The sequence below is a fragment of the Lepidochelys kempii genome, chromosome 1 (assembly GCF_965140285.1).
Source record: "Lepidochelys kempii isolate rLepKem1 chromosome 1, rLepKem1.hap1, whole genome shotgun sequence".
Classification (NCBI taxonomy): Eukaryota; Metazoa; Chordata; order Testudines; family Cheloniidae; genus Lepidochelys; species Lepidochelys kempii.
In genome coordinates this window covers 126971118-126995011 of record NC_136380.1, presented here as the reverse complement: position 1 = coordinate 126995011, position 23894 = coordinate 126971118, and the positions used below count along the sequence as shown (strand labels likewise).

The 23894-nt window shown below is 42.2% G+C and overlaps 1 protein-coding gene across 1 annotated transcript in view; it reads left to right on the top strand.

Annotated features, from left to right (window-relative positions):
• The window catches only part of LOC140898931 (arylsulfatase H-like), a 55399-nt gene that overhangs the window by 5373 nt on the left and 26132 nt on the right, over positions 1 to 23894 (top strand). The window contains 7 exon segments of the mRNA XM_073313951.2: positions 6817 to 6874; positions 8213 to 8347; positions 9970 to 10091; positions 10310 to 10432; positions 12139 to 12562; positions 14927 to 15063; positions 18960 to 19094. Of these exon segments, the coding sequence (XP_073170052.2) occupies positions 6817 to 6874; positions 8213 to 8347; positions 9970 to 10091; positions 10310 to 10432; positions 12139 to 12562; positions 14927 to 15063; positions 18960 to 19094 (1134 nt within the window).

Sequence of the window (23894 nt, the reverse complement as noted above, 5' to 3'; positions counted from 1 at the left end):
AGCCGGCATTCCTTTAGGGAACTGTCCCGACTTAGACGTCTGGTTACCCATACAGGAGGACTTTAAACACCAATCACACAAGAAGGAAAGTCAGGTTCATCAGAGCGATGCCCGGTGCAACACACAAAAGGAGCCCACAGGCTACTGCGTCAATTGCCCTTGCTTTCACACTAAGGGTTTTACCCAAGGCGCAGTGCGGCTGCAATTGTGCAGCTTTCACTCACTCAGACTGTGGGGAGAGTGATCAGTGGTCAGTGGTCAGCTGATCCCCGGACGGAGACGGCGCCAGACTCAAACACACCACAGGGAGGACGGATAGACACAGAGACAAGACAGTCCTCAGTCCGGACAAAACACAGAAATAATTACCTGATCAGATTCCTGATGTCAGACCCCGGGATCCCTACCAGAACAGAGTGGGAACCAACAGGTTTGATGGCGTAGACTTCACTGTGGTCATGCACCCTTCCATTCTGGTGGAGGACCACTCGAGCCAAATGCCCAGGTGCTGGCTTGCCACGGCCGTCCTAAGAACAGTCAGGAGTCACACAGCCCCAGAAGAGATGGTTGCCATCTCGGTGGACCCTCCAAATTGTCAAAGTCAGATTCAGGACTCACATAATTTGTCAGACCACTCTGTTTATTAGCAAAGTGCCTTGCTAATGCACCCAGATGTGAGCCCCTCTCTGAGGCCCAAGATAACCTATTTATACAGCTAAGCCAAAGCCAATTTAACATAAGAGACAAAAGAAAGCAGAAACTGACAAATAAACATATATATCTTATTTGCATACTAACGTTTACCAATCTCCTAGCTCAATAGGAGCTCTAAGTTAATTAGTTTGAGGACCCATTGTCTCACACTCCTTAACGTTTCTCTTCCTGACAACTATATTTCAACAAACCCTTCAAGTCGCATTTCTTTAATGAATTATAATTTCAATATAATTCATTCTACTTTCACACACCTGACTCTCTGCCCATTGATACTGAGATCACGGCAAAGGTGTATCATATGTCCCAACTTGGGGATCTTCTGCCTCAAAGCATGGCTCCTGTGTGGTTCCAGCACATAGAAAGCTTATGCTCAAAGGAAGTGCAAGAGGTTCTACCATACAGTAGAAAATCCTCCACACAACACACTTACCTGCAGGAATTGTCCAGGTTCCAGATTTGGTGCACATCCCAACAAATCTCTCCAGTGTCAGCAACTCTTCCACATATTCTGGAATATGCCCTGACACTTAAAAAATTGGGGTTACCTCTGAGCTCTCTTGGGATCCACCTAGCAGCTATTACACATTTCACTAACCCATAGAGGGATACTCCGTACAATCGCACCCAGCCACTCAATGGTTCCTTAAGGGAATAACAAACCTCTTTCCTCAACCTTGACTTCCTACCCCCTTGTGGAACCTAAAATCTAGTGATGAAAGGGCTGACCAGGTCCCCCTTCGAACCTATGGCTACCTGTTTGCTAGCATACATATTGATTAAAACAGGGGTTTTTTATTGCAGTTACCTCAACTAGAAGAATAGGGGAAATAGCAGCTCTGATGGTGCATCCCCCATACACAGTGTTCTTCCCAGATAAGGTTACACTCAGGCCACATCCAAGGTTCATCTCTAAAGTGACCTCCTCATTTCACATGAATCCATCTATTTACCTTCCTGCCTTATACCCTAAGCCTCACCGAGACAATAGGGCGGCCATACTGCACACCCTAGACATCAGGAGAGTCCTTACATTCCACCTCGCTAGGACAAAGGCCTCAGGAAGTCCCCATGACTATTCCTCTCTATGGCGGAAAGGTCTAAGGGCTCAGCGATATCAGCCCAAAGATTCTCCAAGTGAGTCTCAAATTGCATCAGACAGTGCTCCCAAATTCATAACATGACCCCTCTGGACTTGATCTGTACACTTTCCTTGAGATTGATCTCATCTGTCGCCTTCTTTAAGAATGTCCCCATCTTAGAGATCTGCAGAGTAGTGATGTGGGCATCAGTCTACACCTTCACAGAACATTATGCGATCTGGGAATGCTGCCTCTGATGCCATCTTTGGCTCCACCGTACTGTCATATATGACTAACCCCACTCCAAAGTCCCAGCCCTCCAAGGAGGGTACTGCCCGGGAGTCGGCCTCAGTGGAGTACCCACAGGGACCCTACTCAAAAAAGAAGTTGCTCACCTTGTGACGATGGTTCTTTGAGATGTGTGTCCCGATGGGTGCTCCACAACCTGCCCTCCTCCCCTCTACTTCGGAGTTCCCACTATGACTCTGCAGTAGAGAAGGAACAGAGGACGGTTAGACTGCATGCACTGGCTAGCTTCATGGTGCAGCACAACGAGAGACGGCGCATGTGCGGGCTCAATGGACACTGCTACTGAAGTTCTGCAATCAGCAGCGCAGGGACGCAGACACACCTACAGTGGAGGACCCAGGAACACACAATCTCAAAGAACTATCGTTACTGCACAGGTTGAGTAATTTCTTCTTTTTTATGCACAGTCTCCTTTCCTGCTTTTTACTGGTCAGCCTGGCCAGGACCCATCACAGAGATCAAATTGCTTGGTTCCTTTTTCTCCTAAGATGAAGCATAAAGATGGAGCCCCTCTCTGTTCCTTATATCCCCAAAGGGATGTCTTTGTCTTACAAATCAGGAAGGCCTCCTGGGCATTCAGTCTCCTGTGTCTTTCTGGGATGCAGAAGGCATGTTAATTCTCTGAGTGCAAGACCAGAATTACCCCTGCTGGTTTAACTCAGTGGCTTTGTTTACTGCTAATATGTAAATTGTGGTTAAACCCACAACTACTTTGTCTACAACAGACTGTTTATCTCCTTTACCTAAGCCAGGCCGTCTGGTCTAAAACGTGTTCTAGATGCATCATACAGAGGGAATTCATAACTTCCCATCATTGTAAAATTATGTATTATATATTAATAATCAGCATGTTATTAGCTTTGATATGATCCCTCACAAGGCATATTTTATACAGATATTATTGCAGTAGCGTGAAGGCTGTGAATATAAGAGTGCCTAGGGTCATGTCTGGAGTACACTTAAAATTTATATGAGCACAGCTAGCTTGGTGAGTGATGTGAAAACAGCACACACCCTAGCGACATACTTATGCCAGCAAAGCCCCCATTCTAGATGCAGTTATGGCGATTGCATATTTAATGCCATTTGGGGAGGTGGGGTTCCTATGTCAGCAGAAAATTCCTTCTGTGGGTGTATCCTGCATCTACACTGGAGGCTAAGTCAGAATAGGCTATGCACTTCAGACATAGCCTTGGTGTCCTGTTCACTACATTGGCTTCCATTAGAATATAGGGTTAAAGTCAAGGTCTCGATGATAATATTCAAGGTTTTCCATGGAAGAAAATTTGGACAATGCTTGTTTCTTCAGGACAACAACCTCCCTTGTCAGCCAAATTCCTCTGGAGCTATGAGCTATGTGCGTTGTAAGGATGAAGCATGTGAGAGCAGGAGATGGGGCATTGTTTCTGAAATAGGTCCAAGACTTTGGAACTCCATTACAGGAAGTAAGAAGGGGGAATGACTGCAACGCTCACTATCTTCAGAATGAAGGGTAAGAATCATTTCTTCAACATTGTGAGGTTTAGTTAGTTGCAGCTCTGGAAAGGCTAAGAAAGGGAGGAGGAAAAAGAGAGAGGGAGAGGAGAAAAGAGAGAAAAAAGAAATAAAAGCAGACACCAGGCCCTTCACCTCCTGAAAGCCCTTCCTCTCACTCCAGAGCTCTGATTCAAGAGAAGTAGAAGGAAGATTGAGACCATGACTGTCCTGTTGTGATCTGTATTTTTACAAAGGCTGTTTTTAGTTACTCAGACAAACAGTGATGAGTGGTGTTAAATGAATTTCATCAGAATAGCCTAGATAGGATGTCCAGTAAAATATCTCTCCAGCATTTTAAGAAAATAGTCATAATACTCAGCTAACCAGGAATTTGTGTAAAACTTTAACAGCAGTTATGTTTGCTAATCCTGGCAATGTTACCCTTGACCCACTGTGCAAAGACCTAGGTAAGGGGGAGGAGAGATGGCCTGGGGAAAAGCAGCAAGACTGGTCTAGCTGTGCAACTTTCTGATAGACACATCCTAATGGATCAGGGCTACTTAACAAATCAAGGAGTGAGAAGAATCTCAGGGGAATAATAATTTATATATTAATAATAATATAATATAATATTATATAATATAATAATATAAAATAATAATAATTTTCATATTATTAAAAAGGGATTGGGATTTTTTAATTTGATGCTGAGTCTTGCTGATTGTTTTCTGTGTCTTGTTGGCTGTTGGGGGAATGAGCCTCTGGTTTGTGTTAAATTTATGTAAGTAAACGTGGTGATTTTATTGAATGGAATTAGTTTTTCCTGATGATGCCTGAAGACATTAAACAAGCCTTAGGGCCCAATTCTATATTCTTCATGCACAGGAAAAGTTCCCATTGATTTCAGTGAGAGTCCAGCCTTCAGAAGGAGCTGGGGATTCAGCGTGTAAAAGAAAAAAGTATTGTGTTTGTATAAGCAGTTGGCGTGCAAATTCTGCATTTGGTAACTTAAGCCTAGCTCCTCAAAGGGTTTGGGCATTGCAGTGCCTAACTATTAGGTGCCTTGCTGCCCAGTGGAATTCACAACCACAAGTTAGGTGCCCAGGCTCCCTCTACAGTGTATGGGGAGAATTAGACACCTAAGAATTGGATTCTCAGAAGCCAGCAACATGAGTAGGGAGCTGCTTAAGGTATTCAATAGCAAATGCTGAGGAGAAGGATGGAGTCTAAGCCCTGTCCCACAGATACAGTTAGGGCCCTAAATCTAGGCAGGAGGGAGGTGCCTCTTCAGTTGGGATTCACGGTATAAACCCTCTGTTGAAGTTAGCTGTCTAGTCCCTTTCTGACAAAAAAAAAAAAAAAAAAAAACGGTGGAGATGCCAGTGCTGTTGATATCCTTTAAGTCAGTGGTTAGGGCACTCGCCCAGGATGTAGGAGCCTCGGGTTCAAGTCCCTGCTCTGAATCAGGCAGCGCAGGGGATTGAAAGCAGGTCTTCTCCATCCCAGGTAAGTGCCCTAACCTCTAGGCTATTGGCTATAACAGGGTGAGCTTGTTACCCCAAGCATTTTCTCTGTGCTAGAGTTGTCTCAGGAATACCTAGAGGACACAGCACATCTGTCCAATATGTTATTGACACAAGTAGTATTTCTAAAACAACGCTTTAGTAACACAACAATCCCTCTAATACACCAATCCCTGTCAGTAGGCTAATAGCGTCCCAAACCACAACAACATACAGGTGGAAGTGATGTTGAAGTGGAGGCACCCTGCTTCTCATGGCAGGTCTTCCACAGGTCATTGACAGCAGCCTTCTTGCAGTACTTAAGCACCTCTCAGTTCAAGTTCCTCAGGTTTCTCTTCATTCTTCTTTTCTCAGGTTCCTCTCAGGTCTCCTTCAAGTTTCTTATTGTCACTTTTATCTCTTTTTCTTGCCTTCCCTCACCTTCTCTATCCCTCTCTCCTTCCTACACACACAGGCTCTTTTCCCTTTTGCTCACACAGCTCCCCTCTCATGTCTTACACTGCTCTCTGCTCTCCTCACATACACTGACCCTCACTCTCTGACACTCTCTCACTGGCTTACTCACAAACTCCTTGACAGATTGACAGCTCTGGCTCCTCTCCGACTCTCTCACTAAAACACTCTGACTCTTATACCACACCTTTTTTATCTCACTTTTGCTTAGTATCATCTCAGAGCCCTTGGTGCATGTGCCAATATTGCAACATAGTATCTAAATGCACCCAACCTTCTCATTAACTGCCTTACCATTGCTTGTTATTTTCCCCACCAATTCTTGGTGCTACATGCTAAAGATGGACTGGTACCTCAGTGCTTGCCTAACACAAAATGGCAGCAAAGTAACAAAATGGAGTAACTTTGGTTCTCTGGCATCGGGCTCTCTCTCTTTCCCAACATGGGATAGGTGCTTAACTCCAGGAGAGGACTCACAGCTGAGAAGCTGAGGTAAATGGAGACTCCTTCCTCTGACTCAGACTTTGGTGCTTAGCTATTTTTGAGGGGAAGGGCATTGACTCCCCACCTCGTCCTCAACATTTCCTATTGGCTAGCTTAGGTGATTCCCTACCTAGTGTGCGGGCTTTTGTGGATCCTATTCTTAGGCACTTACCTCTATATGCGTTGTACAGAGAGCTTGGGATCCTAACTCAGGGCTGTGGACTCTACTAGGGGGCGGGCTCCAAGTTAAGCACTGGAACACTGAGTCTAAGTCCCTTTTGTGGATGTAGCTCTTAGGCCAGTGGCTCCCAAACTTTTGTACTGGTGACCCCTTTCACATAGCAAGCCTCTGAGTGCCACCCCCCCCCTTATAAATTAAGAACACTTTTTAGTATATTTAACACCATTATAAATGCTGGAGGCAAGGCGGGGTTTGGGGTGGAGGCTGACAGCTTGCGACCCTCCATGTACTAATCTCGTGATCCCCTGAAGGGTCCCGACCCCCAGTTTGAGAACCCCTGCCTTAGGCTTTATTTGAAGATGTGCATACCATGCTTAGCAGTTTGTAATCAAACAGTAAGGCTCAAATTCTGCACCTGAAAGATGAATGTTATTCGCTCCCTCCCAAACAAAATAAAATTTAGCGTTACTTATAGTGATGTATTGTTTATCATTTAACTCAAAAAACCCATTCAGTGAAATCCAACAAGTAACATTTCCTTGTATAAATTCTGCATTCGACATTTTTTATTCTTTTTGTTGTTGTTGTTCATTAGGGTGCTTGTGGGCTCATTGTTGCAAAGTCATGAGCACCTACAACTCCCATGGAAGTCAGTAAGAGTTGCGAACAGTCAACAGCTTGCAGGATTGAGCCCTGTACTGCATAATCTTTAATTGTAATTATGAGCGTTCCTTCACACAAGTAGTGTCTTAGTTTAATGGGACTATGTCTATAAGTGCTCATGAATTTAGGGGTTGCAAAGCCTGGCCCTAACTGTTCAGCACATCTACATTTTAGCTGAGAACAGTGGTTGTGTGACTGCTGTGATGTATCATGGTTAATAAGCAGGCATAAAAGCATTATATATATAATATTTTTTAAATTTATTTTTACAGAATTTTGATGTAGTCAGCTGGTGTGTATCAAAAGAAGCCATGAGACACCTGCAACTGCAATGGTAAGAGAGGAAATTAATTAATGGCCCTTTTTGGCTTTTGAAATTTTGTCTATAAGAAAATATAACATCATCTTTTTTTAATCTTTTGAAGTTTTAAAAATATTTAACGTGGGCTCAAAATTGATGCCCATTTAAAACTACTGTCTTGGCCTGGTAAGACCTGGAGGGGAAGAACCATCCTCCCTCAGGTCAAGGAACAAAAGTGGAGCCACTGAACAGTAACTGCAACCTTAATTTTACAGATTTCAGAGTAGCAGCCGTGTTAGTCGTATTCGCAAAAAGAAAAGGAGTACTTGTGGCACCTTAGCGACTAACCAATTTATCCAATAAAGTGAGCTGTAGCTCACAAAAGCTTATGCTCAAATAAATTGGTTAGTCTCTAAGGTGCCACAAGTACTCCTTTTCTTTTTGCTTAATTTTACAGTTGCCCCTGGAGCTGGTGTACTGTTTCTTTGCAGAAGGAGGGGCCAGTGGATTTGTGTAGTAATGGATCCAGCAGAAAAGTCCTTCTCTCCCACCCCAGGCCCAACTTGCCTCCATACCACCTCCAAATCCTAGTGTTGTGGCTCAAGGGAACCCTACCAGAAACATGTTCAGGACATGCTGGGGTCCACACCCCTGACAGCATTCTTTGTATTTTCCCACCCTAATATAGTGAATGAAACTGCAGTGGTTCTACTGTGTGAAGATCTCTGTGTGAAGAACTGCACACAAGAAGCTATTAGCAACGCGCAACAAGAAGTTGTATTAATCCTACAAAACCCACAGAATAGTCTATATATTCATGAGCATCACCTTCTGGCACCTTAGATAACTATTTACATATATACACACACAGATATCGCATAACGTTGCGCTTACGAGGTGTGGGAAGCGTTTACAATTAATTGGAACCGTTGAAGAACCACCTCAGTCTGCACTTACTTTAAAATGAGTCGGAAAGTTACAAATGTCTCCATTCAATAAATCTTTTCTTTTAATTCTTGAATTTCAGGAGCTGGCTAGTCATTTTGCTAGTTTCATGCTTAAGGACATATGCATCAAGGGCCTCTAAACCCAATATTTTACTGATGATGGCTGATGATCTTGGTTTGGGGGATGTAGGCTGCTATGGCAATGATAAGGTAAGGTCATAGACTACATGGTCACGGTGGCATGGATCGAGGAGCAGAAATCCATCAAAATGGCCCCAGAATTTTCATCTTGCTGTGTAGTGTTGTCCTCTGGCCTGGTGGAAATACAGAGTCAAGAAAAAGGATAGGCATACTTGAGTCAACCAGTATCCCACCAGCTCACTGTATATGAAAAGTGCTCTTCATTTTCCTTTGGAGTGTCCTAATGATAGCACAGTAGTCTGTGGCTTACAATAGATATGAGATCAGGTTCAAAACTACTTAACATTAGAAAAACAACATATTAATTAAAGTAATCCTGGGCTTACTTATTTCGGTAGCTGCCTGTCATCTTAGATGATCAGTTTAAATATGTTCTTTTCAGTGTGCAGTATATATAAAATAAATGGGCAACAGTAAGTGTACATTGCGAGGGACTTTCTTGGGATAGTTGTCGATTCATTTGCCCAGACAGACACGCATGCGCGTGTGTGGGTGCTTACACACAGACTCATGCATGTACTCCAAGGTTACATTTGAAATTGGGGTTTGACACCATATGCCAGCTCCAACCAGCACAGGTTTAAATGTAATATGTGCATTGAATGATGTTTCCATGTTCATGATATAGTTATCCCAAGATGGACTTATCCATCTTTATTTAGACATATTAATACTGCGTGTGTGTGTGTGAGAGAGAGAAAGCATAAAGAAAGTTCTTGGATGAGCGAGAAATTTCTTGTTATTATAGTCACTATTATGTGTATTCTGGGTATTTCATATCTTCCTCTGTCCAGCTTTAGCAGCTGCCAAAGAATTGATGCTGGACCTGATGTGGCATTTGTCTGTTTCAGTATGTCAAATCTTATGTTTCTCTTTCTTGAATGGGGTCTCACGGCTGGTAACAACGTGTGTTCACTTTAATAAGACAGGCTAGCTTTCGACCAGGCACAGTCCATGCAGCTATTGTTCTCCTTCCCTTTGAGGAGTTTTCCAATAGATGGTAATCATTTTAATTGCAAAATTGAGATGTCTGTTAAAAGGAAAATATAATTTAAAAGTGTAAGAATTGTTTCTGAAGAACTGAGTGGCAGGCACAAGAGACAATTGGATTGGTTTGTTTTTTTAAAAAAGATTTAACTGTACTATGTGTTTGCAACCTCAGTCATATACAATATATAAAAACAGCTTTAAATCAACAAAATGTTACTCAAGTCACATACTAAAAAGTGATAAAACAGAAAAGGGCCATTCTCTTATCTTCACTTTTATTTCTGCAGTGAACATAGTTGGTCCCTTTCTGGGGGCAGGGAAAATAAATCCCTGTATTGTCATATATCCATATCTGGTTCCATATGCCAATACAGTATATGCTTTCTTCATCTGGGATGTACTCTTTGGTTCTTGTTTTTCTTTATTACACATTATTTATCCAGTGTAACTGATTTCTTATTTGAATCAATACCTCTCCCAAATAGACAGTGGTTATAGGTAATAGTAATAGGACTAATATAAACATTTTCTCATTATTTAGTTGTATATAAGGCAGACAATTGTAGATTCATCCATGATGATCTTGAACATGCTGCTTTATTTTGTGCGTGTGTCAAATTTGATCAAGGTTTGTTTTTCTTTTTAGGACCCCTAATATTGACCGTCTGGCAAAGGAAGGAGTGAAACTTACTCAGCACATCGCTGCGGCTCCACTTTGCACGCCAAGCAGAGCAGCTTTCCTGACTGGCAGGTACCCCATCAGATCAGGTTGGACCTCTCTTTAATGGTTTACTGCTGCCTAAACAGTACAATTTTCTATTGCAATTCCTTTAAATAGATCTTGATTAATAGACCTTGTATCGAGTTCTATAGTTTTTGACAGTGTATCATTGCATTTTGGTTTTAAATAAAACATGACCTTCCATTCATTGGAGAGAACAATAGGAAAAGAAATAAGTAATTTATTATTTTGTACTATGCTTTAGGAATGGCATCCAGCACTAAACAGTGTATTCTTTATTGGATTGGTGGCTCAGGAGGGCTCCCTCCAAATGAAACAACTTTTTCCAGAATACTGCAGCAGCAAGGTCATACCACAGCACTTATAGGTACAGTATGTAGAAATTAGCTAGACTGCAGTTTCCAGTCTGCATAACTTCTTAAGCATTGTAACATTTTGAACTATAGTCCATTTGGTTACAAAAAAACATAATTTACATATCTGATCAGCCCAAAATGAGTAAATATGGATGTACACAGTAAACTGAAAGCAGTTCAGAAAAAAGGATCTGGTGAATTCAGTACATAATGTTTTAGGAAACACCCACAGAAATATGCATTGACTTATGAGAGCAGATGCTTGCCAGACACTACAGTGGTCTTAAACAATTACAGCTCAGTTACTCACCTGCTGGGTGAACTTGCTATGTTTGTGCATCCTGTATATTACCAGAGCCAAGCCACTTACCTTCATGAGCTGTACCTATATTAGTTGAGGCACAAAGTGGAAAGACACTCATTGACTTTAGTGATGGATCAGGCCCCACACAGTGGGAAAAAATCCCACTGAAGTCGCTAGGAATTGTGCCTGAGTAAGGATAGCAGGATTTGTCCTTTAAACCACACTTTTTTTTTTCAGAAAAATATTGTTCTAAAAAGTGAAAGACACTTGTTGCGTACTTATTGTGGTTAAGTATACCGAGGGTGAAAATTAATCTTTTGTTGGATGACCAGCAAAACCATTTCCGTTTTGCTTAGCTCTTAGTTTGTGGTTTAAGAGGGACTTAGTAATATATAACTCTTGTGCTAGCCCTCTGCAAAGGGATGGACTTGACTTGGGACAGTGCAGACTGGTTCTCATGTTATGCTGTAAAACACGGCCAACAGCTAGTAGTCCTCAGAGGGTCCTTTGCCATTCTTGTAGCCCCTGAGACCCTAGTCGTAGGCGCTTCTGTAACCATGCACTTTTCTGTGTTACAATATATTCCTATTGTGCTATAATACAACCTAATTATGGTCTACGTAAATAACAATTATTAGTGTGCTCTACGTTCTGTAGAATTAGAACACCATTTATTGGGGATAATTTTAAAATAAATTTAGCCAAATAAAATTGAAGTGCGGGGGCTGAGCGCGTGTAGATCCTGTTACAGAGGAATTCCCTCCCAGGAGTGGATGTCACACTAAACTTATGGGCTATCTGATGTACTTGGATCCCAAAGGATCCTCCTTTAGAGTAAAGGGCTATCTTATAATTTAAGATAGCCATCATAAAAAAAAAATCCCATTCTTGATCTCATTCAGTATGTCTCTCCCCTCATCGGGGCTTTCATCCTAACTGGAATTCTGTTAAATGAGTTAGATGAGGGTAAATTGGGTTTTCTATTTATTATAGATCATAACAGGGTTCAAAACAGAACTAGATAAATTCATGGAGGGTAGGTCCATCAATGGCTATTAGCCAGGATGGGCAGGGATGGTGACCCTAGCCTCTGTTTGCCAAAGCTGGGAATGAGCAACAAGGGATGGATCACTTGATGATTACCTGTTCTATTCATTCCCTCTGGGGCACCTGGCACTGGCCACTGTCGGAAGACAGGATACTGGGCTAGATGGACCTTTGGTCTGACCCAATAGGACCATTCTTATGTTCTTATGCTTCCACATATAAATTTAACCTCTTCCATCCCTGACCTAGACTTGGCTGGTCTGTTTTATATTTTCATTTAGGAGGAGAGCCAAACTTTTGGGAATGTAGGCAGGGGCACCCGGTGTCAATGGTATATGATTTTAAATCTTTCATTTATATTTTCAGGAAAGTGGCATCAGGGTATGAACTGTGAATCCCACAGTGATCACTGCCACCACCCTTTAAACCACGGTTTTGACTATTTTTATGGGATGCCTTTTACCCTTGTGAATGAGTGTCAAGGTACAGAAAATCATTGCCTTAACACATTGGTGCAAGCTAAATATTGGCTTTACAGTCAGATAATTGCCCTTACAGTGCTCACACTATTGATTGGAAAACTGACCAGCTTATTCTTGGTAAAATGGAAAGCAATCATCTGCTTTGCCCTGTGTGGTTTCCTGTTTTTCATCTCCTGGTTCTTCAGTTATGGATTTGTAAAGTATTGGAACTGTATCCTCATGAGAAACCATGACATTACTGAAATACCAGTGAAGCTAGAGAAAGCCACTTCCAACGTACTTAAGGAGGCTGTTTCATTTATTGAACGGTAACCAATAAATATCATATTATCCTTTAAAGTTTCTTAACTAAATTGTTACTGTAAATGTCTCTAATAATACAGGTCACCATTGGGTTAGGCAGCTAATGTGCTAAGACAACTGCCTATCATGCTGACCAGTATTGTTTCATTGTTTCCTTGTGTTCCCCTGGCTGACTGGCTCCACTTCTTGCCTCTAATACTTAGACTGTGAACTCCTTGGGGCAGGGACCAACTCTTTGTTCTGTTTTTACACCACCCTGTGTTGTACCAATAAAATAAAAACCAGCAGGATCTTATTAAAGGGAAAAAGGCAAAATACCACATTTACTGTGAATACAGAAAGAATCATAGTAAGCAGTTAGTTATAGTTATAACATTCCATTCAATCTCAAATTTATTCTCACATTCATTCATACAAACACACACACAGGTTCTGCAAGGTTGTTATCATAGTTACCAGCCTTAGAGTTGCTCATGCCAAGCCACTGGCCAGGTGGCCTGGACATGAGGAGGGAGCAGGGCCTTGTCAGATGCTCATCTGATGCTCCTGGAAGTTGGTTTGCAGAATCAGACCCCAAAGTTCTCACTTTTTAGAGTCTATTTTTATAGGAATTTCTTCCTATGCCAGTCTATGGGAATTGCTTCATCATGCTGTTGCTGAATCAATCAGCAGATAGCACATTCCTGACGGCTCCAAGATGTTATCTTGTTCTTTGGTTCTCCCATTCTTGAGGCTGTTGGGTGGATTCCAGTCTGCCCTCCGGGGGGGGGGGAAGGGGGGTCCTCTGGTTATTTCCACTTGACGCCTTCTTCAGCCGATGGACACTGGATTCTTAGGCTGGCACCTCCCTGATCATTCAGTTATTATCCACACCAAGCATCCATTCACATACATCCTCTATCTCTATTTTAATCACAATGGTTAATACAACAAAAGGGCGGGGAGTCTCTGGGTGCTGTTTCTGTTGTTAGAGTATTGCTTTGAGTCTCTCTCTTGTGAATTGCTTTGAGAACAGACTCTGTCTTAGAATGTACTAACACAATTAGCAGCTTGCAAGTTTCACACAGAGAGGAAGAGAAACAGTCCCAAAAACCAAGAGACCTCTTAATTAGTAATACCCTGGAATTTAAACTCTGGGGAATCAAACTCATTTGTGATTTTTAATACAGAATTTCTTTAATATGATCCAACACCTGCACAATAGGGTCTTGGTCCATGACTGGGGCTCTTACACAGACAGTACCACATTACAAATAATAACAACAATTTTAGCTTGATGCCTGTAGATTAACATCTCTCAAGAAAATAGTCCATAGGCTGAACAGTTTATCAAAAGCAATAACTGGATTTTCCAACTGTATTAGTTCTTTGTAATAGAGAGAGCCTTAATTTTCACCTTACAAGTATTCATGTATGAAATCTGAGCTAATGAATGAGTATCCACAATGAATGAGTATCCCTTCCACTAGTGCACTGGGCTTTTGCAGTAAAAATGGCAAAATTCTCCCCTGTGTGCAACATCTTGACTGTGCTCAACCCCCCAAACAGAAATCCCTTTCTCTTTGGCAGAGAAAACATCAGCCTTTTGGCTGTGTTTACACATTCCTGCTAACACAAATATTTGTTTATAAATTAACTATTTCGTATGAAAAATGTTCCATTCTTCCATGCACCTGGAATTTGTTTTTCTTCAACTTTGCTTGGCTGACACCTCACAAGCAAAGTTGTGTAAGATTCCACCTGCATCTAACCTAGAGCCAGAAAAAAAGCTCCATTCCTGCTTCGAATCCAACTCAGGATCTGAGCCATTAAAGTAGATCTTTCCCCACAAGAAGCCCAAACCTCAAAGAAGATTGAATCTAAAATTCTTATTGTAGCCCCTCCCTAACAAGACCGGTTAACTGGAGCTGACCACAAAGACTATGTCTACACTCCGAGCTAGAGGCATGATTCTTCTGCTCATATGCACATAGTCACACGAGTTCTCATAGAGCGAGCGCACATATCAATACAGTGTAGCCCCGGTAGCATGGGGAGCGGCAACAGAGGCAGTTTCAAGTGGATTTGTACTTGGCACGGCTCAGCTGTGCTTCTACTGCTGCTGCCTGTGCAACCGTGTCTACACTTCTATTTATACTCACACTAGCTTGATGAGAGTTAGTACGTGTACAAAACCAGGGAAATCACACCCCAGCTCATAGTGCAGATGTAGCCTAAAATGTGACATTGAATAAACACCGAGCAATATATTTCAAGGCCATTTGGGTTTTTTTTTTTTGTTTTTTTTTTTGGGGGGTGGGGGAGTTGTTTTTCAACTAAAACTCTCTTTTTCTGAGAAGGTGACAATTTATTTTTTGTTTTGTTTTTAGAAACAAGCACGGTCCATTCCTCCTCTTTGTTTCCTTTTTACATGTCCACGCACCCCTCGTCACCACAGAGAAGTTTCGTGGGAAGAGTAGACATGGTTTATATGGAGATAACGTAGAGGAGCTGGACCGGATGGTGGGTAAGTGGTCTTTTTGAATGAGATTGGCTTTATTTATTTAAATTTGTCTAAAAAAATTTAAAAGGCATGGTAGATCCCCATTATAATTTATAATAACAAATAGATTTAAACTGCCTGAAACAGGTCTCTACAATATACATACGTGCCCAAGGACCAGCACTCTGTTACACTGCCCCTTGCTTTAAATATGTACATGTCATTCTTAGGATGCAAATACAAGCAGTTGTTTTGGAGTATCTCTTTCTTTTAATTAAAACGTCTTTTAATTAAAACTGTGCAGTGCTGTGATAGTTACAGAGAAGTATAATGTAATCAAATTGTAAAATACACTTTACTACATCTGGCCTCAAAGAATGCCTTTAACATACATTTAATTCAGCATGGTTCAAACATGACAGTTGTCAGTGTAAAGTTGAACTTGCACAGTGTACTCACTTTCCTGTAGTTTATTTCTTGTTGTGCCTATCTGTCTTAGGTACCTATATGGCTGTCGTCACTAAGTATTTGAGCACCTCTCTTAGTCTTTAATGTATTTATCCCCACAATACCCCTGTGAGGTAGGGAATTTTGATCTAGTGGCTAAGGCACTGGATTGGGACTCAGTGACTTGGGTACAGTTCCCGTCTCTGCCACTAGCCGACTGGGTACCCTTCAGCAAATCACTTCCCCTCCCTGTGCCTCAGTTTACCCATCTGTAAAATTAATTACACTTACTGCAAGAAGCCTTGATATCTACAGATGAAAAGTGCTATATTCGACCTACATATTAATAATAATCATTATTATAATTATTATCACAATTTTACAGCTGGGGAACTAAGATGCCGAAAGGCTAAATAATCAAGGTCACACTGGAAGTTTGTGGAGGAGCATAGACTAGGTTAGTAGCCTAACCACTAGACCATCCTTCCTTTTGATACCCTTCAGCTGTTGCTCCTTCGTCTGTAGCCACAGGAGGCACCTACTGCCAGTGATGAAGCTATTTTGACGCAGTATATGCTGAGGTCAGGAAAATCACAGATAAATCTTGATCTGCATAGCCTACTGCTGTCAGTAGTATCAAAAAAGTTCATTAGGAAATAGGATTTGAATCTGCACCATTGAAGGTAATGGGATTTTTATCATTAACTTCAGCATTGTGAACAGGTTCTGACCACTAGTGCACAGCTGGATCTCAATTTGTCTTTGCTCATGAAGAGGCAGAGCACTTTAATATGGATGAGAAAGTCTGCAGCATTATTATTAATTATTATTATTATTATTTAAGCACCAGCAGGTTGCACAAGCTAGAGAATGAAGACAATCCTGGCCCCAGAGTTCACAGTTTAAAAGAACAAATGACAGTGACAAAGTACACTGAGAGGCCTGGATGAAGGATTACACATTGAATTATTCAGTGACTGATTTTTATTTGTAATTATAATATTTTGTTGGCATCATTGCAGAGCATTGAAAACTCTATAATAACTTTCCTTTGGATCCTTGTTTTCCCTAAAATGTGTGAACTTTCCTTTTATGATAGAGGGGCAATAACAAAGATGTGATGATAGTAGAAAGCTGATTCTTGGCAAGAATTTGGCCCAGAATTCTTCATATAGTGCCTGATTGAAAGATTGAAATAATTAGGCTTGTTTAGTCTGGAAAAAAGAAGACTAAGGGGAGGGGGACATGATAACACTTTATTGTACATAAAAGGTTGTTACAAGGAGGGGGGCAAAAAATGTCAGTGTCCATTGAAGGAATTGAAAGATTCCAGGGCTGGAATCATGAAAGGATGTAGGCACCTAACTGCCACCTAAATCCCAGAATCAGGCCCCAGAGGGATTCACAAAACCCCCACTCAGCTGCCCCCTAACCCTGTAGGTGTCTAAAGTCACTTGATGCCTAAATGTTTGCAGTTAAAGTTCCCTAGGAGCCAAAATTTCTGCCTGTGCACATGAACACTGCAGCCCCATGCCAGACATCCAGATATGACTCAGCCCAAGTGCGATGTACAAACTGGGGAAAGATAAGCAGGCTTCTCTCTGCCCAATTTGCCTGTGGGGCCTGATCAGATAAGATGGCTTAGAGCTCACTTACTGGATCGGGCTCCTACAGGTGAACCTACACAAAACATGGGGTGGAGGGAGGAGGACCATCCTCATAACTTTTAGCTTAGTGGTTATGATACTCACCTGAGATGTAGGAGACACACACACACCCATGTTCACGTCCCTGCTCTGCATGAGTGGGGAGAAGAGCTCTGAACAGGGATCTACCATCTCTCAGGTGAGTGCTCTAACTGCTGGACTAGAGGAGACTGTGCTGTGAGGCTCCCTCCATCTTTGCTGTTGAAGCTGTTCCACTCTTAATAAATAATGAAAGAATCACTGGGTGAGAGAGAAAGACAGCACGCCAGCCTGAGAATGTCTGGTGGTTCGAGCACCTCACCTGACAGGTAATAAATGGCAGAGTCCTGTTCAAATCCCTTCTCCCTCTCAGGTTGAGGGGGAACTTGATGAGTTTCTTAAATACTAGGCTAAAAGTTATGAGGTCAGACCTGCTCCCCAGCTTTTTGCAAAAACAGCATAGGTTTCTGTCTCAGATCCTAGCAAGTGGTCCCCGCTGGGCATCCACTAGGACTGCTGTGAGGAGAGTCCAAGCCTCTGTGCTCTGGATCCACAGGGTGTTAAGCTTCTGGAGCCTCAGCAAGCTGCTGCACTGTTCCTCCCTTGGTCAGGGTACTGACTCCCAGTCTGCTACCCCTTCTTGGAAATGGGCCCTAGGACAGGTGGGCTGAAGAGCTCCCTCAGAACCAGCACTTCCCCCCAAGATACCCCCTTACTTAAACACACCTCTCCTAAAACTCCACCCGAAAGGTGTGAAGCTTCTGAAACTCTCTCAGGGGCAGGCAGTTGTGGTGAAGCATTCAACATACACACACATGCTATGTACAGTCTAAAACCTTTATGTTCTTCTATACTTAATTGTGCAAAGCACAGGAGAGCACAGAGCATTTAAAACAATAAACACTAAACCCATATTTAATTCCCTTACCAAGCCAGGGCGTGCTTTGAGCTGGTATCTGAGTCTCTGCAATGGTCCAGAGCTCTTGGGGCTACCTGGGTTCAGGAAAGTGGGCAGTGCTTGCCCTCCCCATGGGGCTGCTACTTGCTATGTGACCTCGCTTTCCTGGCCAGGAGAAAATGGACTGCTGCCCTGAGCAGACCAACTTCAGCCCTTTTTAAAAACCAGTCTTTTGTCCAAAGGGAATACATTTCCAGCAATTGGATACTTATGAGTCAATTGCCCTCTACTGTTAGTCTTATGCCACCAGTTTTTGGAATTTTCAACCCAACATGGAGACAAACAGACCATAGAAAAGGCAAACATTTGAACACTGAAAGTGGAGTTTGCAGCCTGACACAGATACTAGGGTTCATAATCTCACACAGAATTCATAAATTGTACAGACATATTCCCAAATCATCACAGTGCCTAATCGCATGAGAGGGTTTGCAGCTTCCAAGCAGAGGGAGAAGCCCCCCTGCAGCCCAGACTTAGGTGCCCCACTCGCTGAGAGGGGCAGGGTTTAGAACACCCCTCTCACCTTAGTATCTCCCATTGACTAGTTTAGGCGGAGAACCACTAGCATATTGGCTTTTGTAGTTCCCATTCTGAGGTGCTCTCTCTCCCTGTTCATTGTATATGGAGCCTCAGTGCCCAACTCAGACATGATGAATCCCAGTGATTTTCTACATGCCTAAAAGGTGTGGGGACCCTCAGCATCACCACACCTAAGTTCCTTTGTGGATCTAACCCCCACTGACTTCACTGGTCTTTGGATCAGGTCCTTAATGACATATTTGTAACCCTGTTTCTCAATACTGAATAGCACTATTTTTCTTCATTTACAGGCAGAATTCTGGATGCTATTGACAAAGAAGGCTTGAAGAATAACACATTCACTTATTTCACATCTGACCATGGAGGATCCTTGGAGGCTCAAAGACAAAATGCCCAGTTGGGTGGTTGGAATGGAATATACAAAGGTGAGAACTCTGTAGACTATCTGTCTGTGGGACCTTATTTAAGAAAGAAGATGCTATAAATAGGTCCAGGTTGAATATATTTATAAAAAGTTATATTCTGCTTTCTCTTGGAGCTCAGAAAGGCAACTAAAACCCAATCTCCAGATTTACCAGCATCTATACTTATATAACAATACTGTGGTATCTGAGCACCAGTCTTTAATGTATTTATCTGCAATACCCCTATGAGTTAAGGAAGTACTATCATCCCCACATATGGATGGGGAACTAAGGCACAGAGAGGCTGGTGTGCCTACTGACATAGGAAGTCTTGGCAGAGTAGGGACTTGAACCCCGATCTCCAAGGCCCTGGGGCAGTGCCCTAACTACTAGACAATCCTGCCTCTCTTCCATACCAATGATTCTATACCAATAAATGCAGCTGGATAATGGTATGGAGCGTATGTTTATAAAATTTGCAGATGACATCAAGCTGGGAGGGGTTGCAAGTGCTTTGGAGGACAGAATTAGAATTCACGGTAATCTTGACAAATTAGAGAATTGGTCTGAAATCAACAAGATGAAATTCAATAAAGAGATGTGAAAAGTACTTCACTTAGGAAGGAAAAATTAAATTCACAAATACAAAATGGGCAGTAATTGGTTAGTACTACTGAGGAGGATCTGGGGGTTAAAGAGCAGTGCTTCTCAAGCAGGGGTATGTATACCCCTGGGGGTACTCAGAGGTCTTCCGGGGGGGATCAACTTATCTAGATCAGTGTTTCTCAACCTGGGGGTTGCAGCCACCAGGGAGGGGTCATGGGATGGCCCCCCCAGGATAGTAAAAATCTGGGGGCAAATTTGTCTCTTTCATCCCACCCTTGCACCCATGCATCCTTTATCCAAAATACTCATTTGGCACTGAAGTTAAATAGGTGTTAACAAAATCAGAAAAAAACAGTGTTTTTCAAAGTGTGATTTAAAATCCCTTTCTCTCTCCATTGCTCAGTTTTAACGAGGAGTCCGGTAGCACCTTAAAGACTAACAAATTTATTTGGGCATAAGCTTTCTTGGGTAAAAAACCCACTTCTTCAGACACATGGAGTGAAAAATACAGATGCAGGCATAAATATACTGACACATGAAGAGAAGGGAGTTACCTCACAAGTGGAGAACCAGTGTTGACAAGGCCAATTCAATCAGGGTGGATGTGGCCCACTCCCAATGATTGATGAGGAGATGTCAATCCCAAGAGAGGGAAAATTGCTTTTGTAGTGAGCCAGCCACTCCCAGTCCCTATTCAAGGCCAAATTAATGGTGTTAAATTTGCAAATGAATTGTAGCTCTGCAGTTTCTCTTTGAAGTCTGTTTTTGAAGTTTTTTGTTGAAGGATGGCTACTTTTAAATCTGTTATAGAATGTCCAGGGAGACTGAAGTGTTCTCCTACTGGCTTTTGTATGTTACCATTCCTGATGTCTAATTTGTGTCCATTTATTCTTTTACATAGAGACTGTCCAGTTTGGCCAATGTACATGGCAGAGGGGCATTGCTGGCACATGATGGCATATATCACATTAGTAGATGTGCAGGTGAATGAGCCCCTGATGGTGTGGCTCTTGCGGTCAGGTCCTCTGCTGGTGTCGCTAGAGTAGATATGGGGACAGAGTAGGCAACAGGGTTTGTTACAGGAGTTGGTTCCTGGGTTAGTGTTTCTGTGGTGTGGTGTGTAGTTGCTGGTGAGTATTTGCTTCAGGTTGGGGGGGCTGTCTGTAAGTGAGAACTGGCCTGTCTCCCAAGGTCTGTGAGACTGAGGGATTGTTTTCCAGGATAGGTTGTAGATTATTGATGATGTGCTGGAGAGGTTTTAGCTGGGGGCTGAACCTGATGGCCAGTGGTGTTCCGTTCTCAATTTTCTGTCTCTTGACTCTTGTCTTGTGATGTTATCATTTCACTAGTTCTCCTGATATCCTAGGCTTTGTCTGTACTAGCATTTGTCCTGCTGTTGTAATTGATTGCCAATTGCTTGTTAAGTGACTAAATGCTAATCTAGACACAAACATTTGCAAAGTATCAGGACATGGTGGCTCAGCCTCAGGCAAACCACAAAACTTTGTGCCTGAGAACAAACATCTGTGGAGAGCCTTATCAACACAATTAGCATTTACGATCAATTAGCTCAAATTATAACAGGACCACCAACTCTAGTCTAGACAAAGACAAAGCATGAGTCCCCCAGGCTAGACAGGACCTGGATTTTTAATATAAAAAGAGGAAACATAAATATGTCTTCCCTCCCAAAAACAAACATACAAATAAAAAAATGCATAGGCCCCCAAACCTTCATGCCACCTTTACACATCAGAAGAAAATCAAACAAAGGCACGGTCTCAGTTATTGCCCCTTTAAAAAATGAAATTATCTGTTACCCTGATTTTAGGGAATTAGGAATGTAACTGCTGACTCTGGGGCTGAAAGATTGGATCTGGATGTAAAAATTTTGTTCCTTTCCACCATTGCAAGTACATATAGAACAGAATGCTGGGAGCACAACAGAATAGGTTAGGGTAAGAGAAAACTGATAGGGGAAAGAGACCCTCAAAAAAATCTTGCCTTGAAAATAGCTACAGGGTTAGGTTAGTAGTCAAGATTTTTGAGGTTGTTTAAGTGAGATACAGTCCCACTAAAATAATCATGTAACATCCAAATTTTACACTTCTTATAACTTTTTTTTTACACATACTTGGGGCTCAAACTATGGCTCTGATCCTGATATTGCTCTCTCGGGATCAATCATGGATAATTTCCATCACCCACTTCCCTTTTGGGGAAGCAATAATTAAAAAGCTATTCAGGGGCTGGGGTCGAATTTATGATGCAAATTTAGGTCATTTGATCAAGAGGTTCCCAATATATGTTCTCCCCCTGCATTATGAGCTTTTTTTAATTTTCAGGTTTCAGAGTAGCAGCCATGTTAGTCTATATTCGCAAAAAGAAAAGGAGTACTAGTGGCACCTTAGAGACTAACCAATTTATTTGAGCATAAGCTTTCGTGAGCTACAGTGAAGTGATGAAGTGAGCTGTAGCTCACGAAAGCTTATGTTCAAATAAATTGGTTAGTCTCTAAGGTGCCACTAGTACTCCTTTTCTTTTTTTAATTTTCAAAGTACTGTAAAATCCACATGCATAATGAGATTGTCTGTGATATTGGTATGCCACAACAGGGGCAATAGCGCACGTTTGGAATAATTTGGTTCAGGCATTCCTCAGATACTGCCCCCCCTCCCCAAAAGAATATTTTAATATTGTAGTTGCTCTAAAACTGACATGCCTTGTGAGATTACCTTGAACAATGGTATTCCACAACTGAAACTGAGGTGGAAGGGAACTCCCATTGAGATGAATGGATCATTTCACACCACCCAGAGCTATTGTGTTAGATTATTCATCTCTTTAGAGCATCCTAATTCATCTCATCATACCCTACTGAGGTGAATGGGCCACTCCTTTGTACTGCAGAGGGCTGTGCAGAGCCCCTTCCTTTGTATATACTTCAGGGAGCTAGTGCAGCGGTTCTCAAACTTTTGTATTGGTGACCCCTTTCACAGAGCAAGCCTCTGAGTGTGACCCCCCCCCAATAAATTAAAAACACACACACATATATAGGTTTCAGAGTAACAGCCGTGTTAGTCTGTATTCGCAAAAAGAAAAGGAGGACTTGTGGCACCTTAGAGACTAACCAATTTATTTGAGCATGAGCTTTCGTGAGCTACAGCTCACTTCATCGGTTGCTCCAGGGCTCAAGCACCCATGGAAAAATATAGTGGGGGTGGTCATCACCCACTAGCCACAGCTGTTCAGCTGGGCCACCATTCAGCTGTTTGGCAGCTGGCATGGGGCCTCGGGGGAGAGGGCAGAGCATGAACAGGAAGAGGTGGAGCAAGGGCGGGGCCTCAAGGGAGGGGGTGGGGTGGGGCGCAGCCTTGGGGCGGAGTTGGGCTAGAGCACCCACTGGAAAAAAATAAAAGTCAGTGCCTATGCGAAGACTTGTCCCTGCTCCTAGATCTTTACCTAGCAGATCTCATTTTTCCTTTTTAGTGAGAGGTTTTGACAGCAGCTGTATTGCCACATACCTTTGCCATTCTTTAAGCAAAGGCTCCACATACTTAATACATTGTGGCTGTATGTTTGACATGTTCATGAGGGTTAAGTCTCAAGTATTACCTTCTTCAGAGAATAACTGAGGTCCAGCACTAAATGTCTTTTAATGTCTGCTTTTATTACGTAAGGGCCGACCTTAATTTGATCAGCTTTGGACACCCACAATACAGTAAAGGTTCCATGCATGCTATTAGAACCAACAATTTTCCATAATCCATGTCCCCCTTTGTTTCATCTTATTATTAGGGTACATTTACAGCAGTGCTGGAATGTGGTCCAATTTTTGTTATTTTTCCCGGATTCCCCCATCTTGTTCCAACAACTGACTATACCAAGGCACTTGCAGTCTTGATTAGTCCTTAGCTATAGATTTTTGCTGGGCAGCACAATAAATCACTACACTATTTATTCCACCCAGTGAGTCAGTAATGTTTAGCATAACAGAACTCTGATTAACATTGTGGGCCCATTCCAATAATATCATTTCATTTTCTTCTTTTACCCACTTAGAAGCATGCCATGCTACAAATACACATGAAGGATTCTTCCTCAGAACCTGTATGCAATTACTTATTGCTCTATACCTCCAGGCACAAGTTTCTCTCCCTTGAAACCATAATATAGATTTATTTTTTCCTGGGTCTCTATTTATAATCTTCTGCC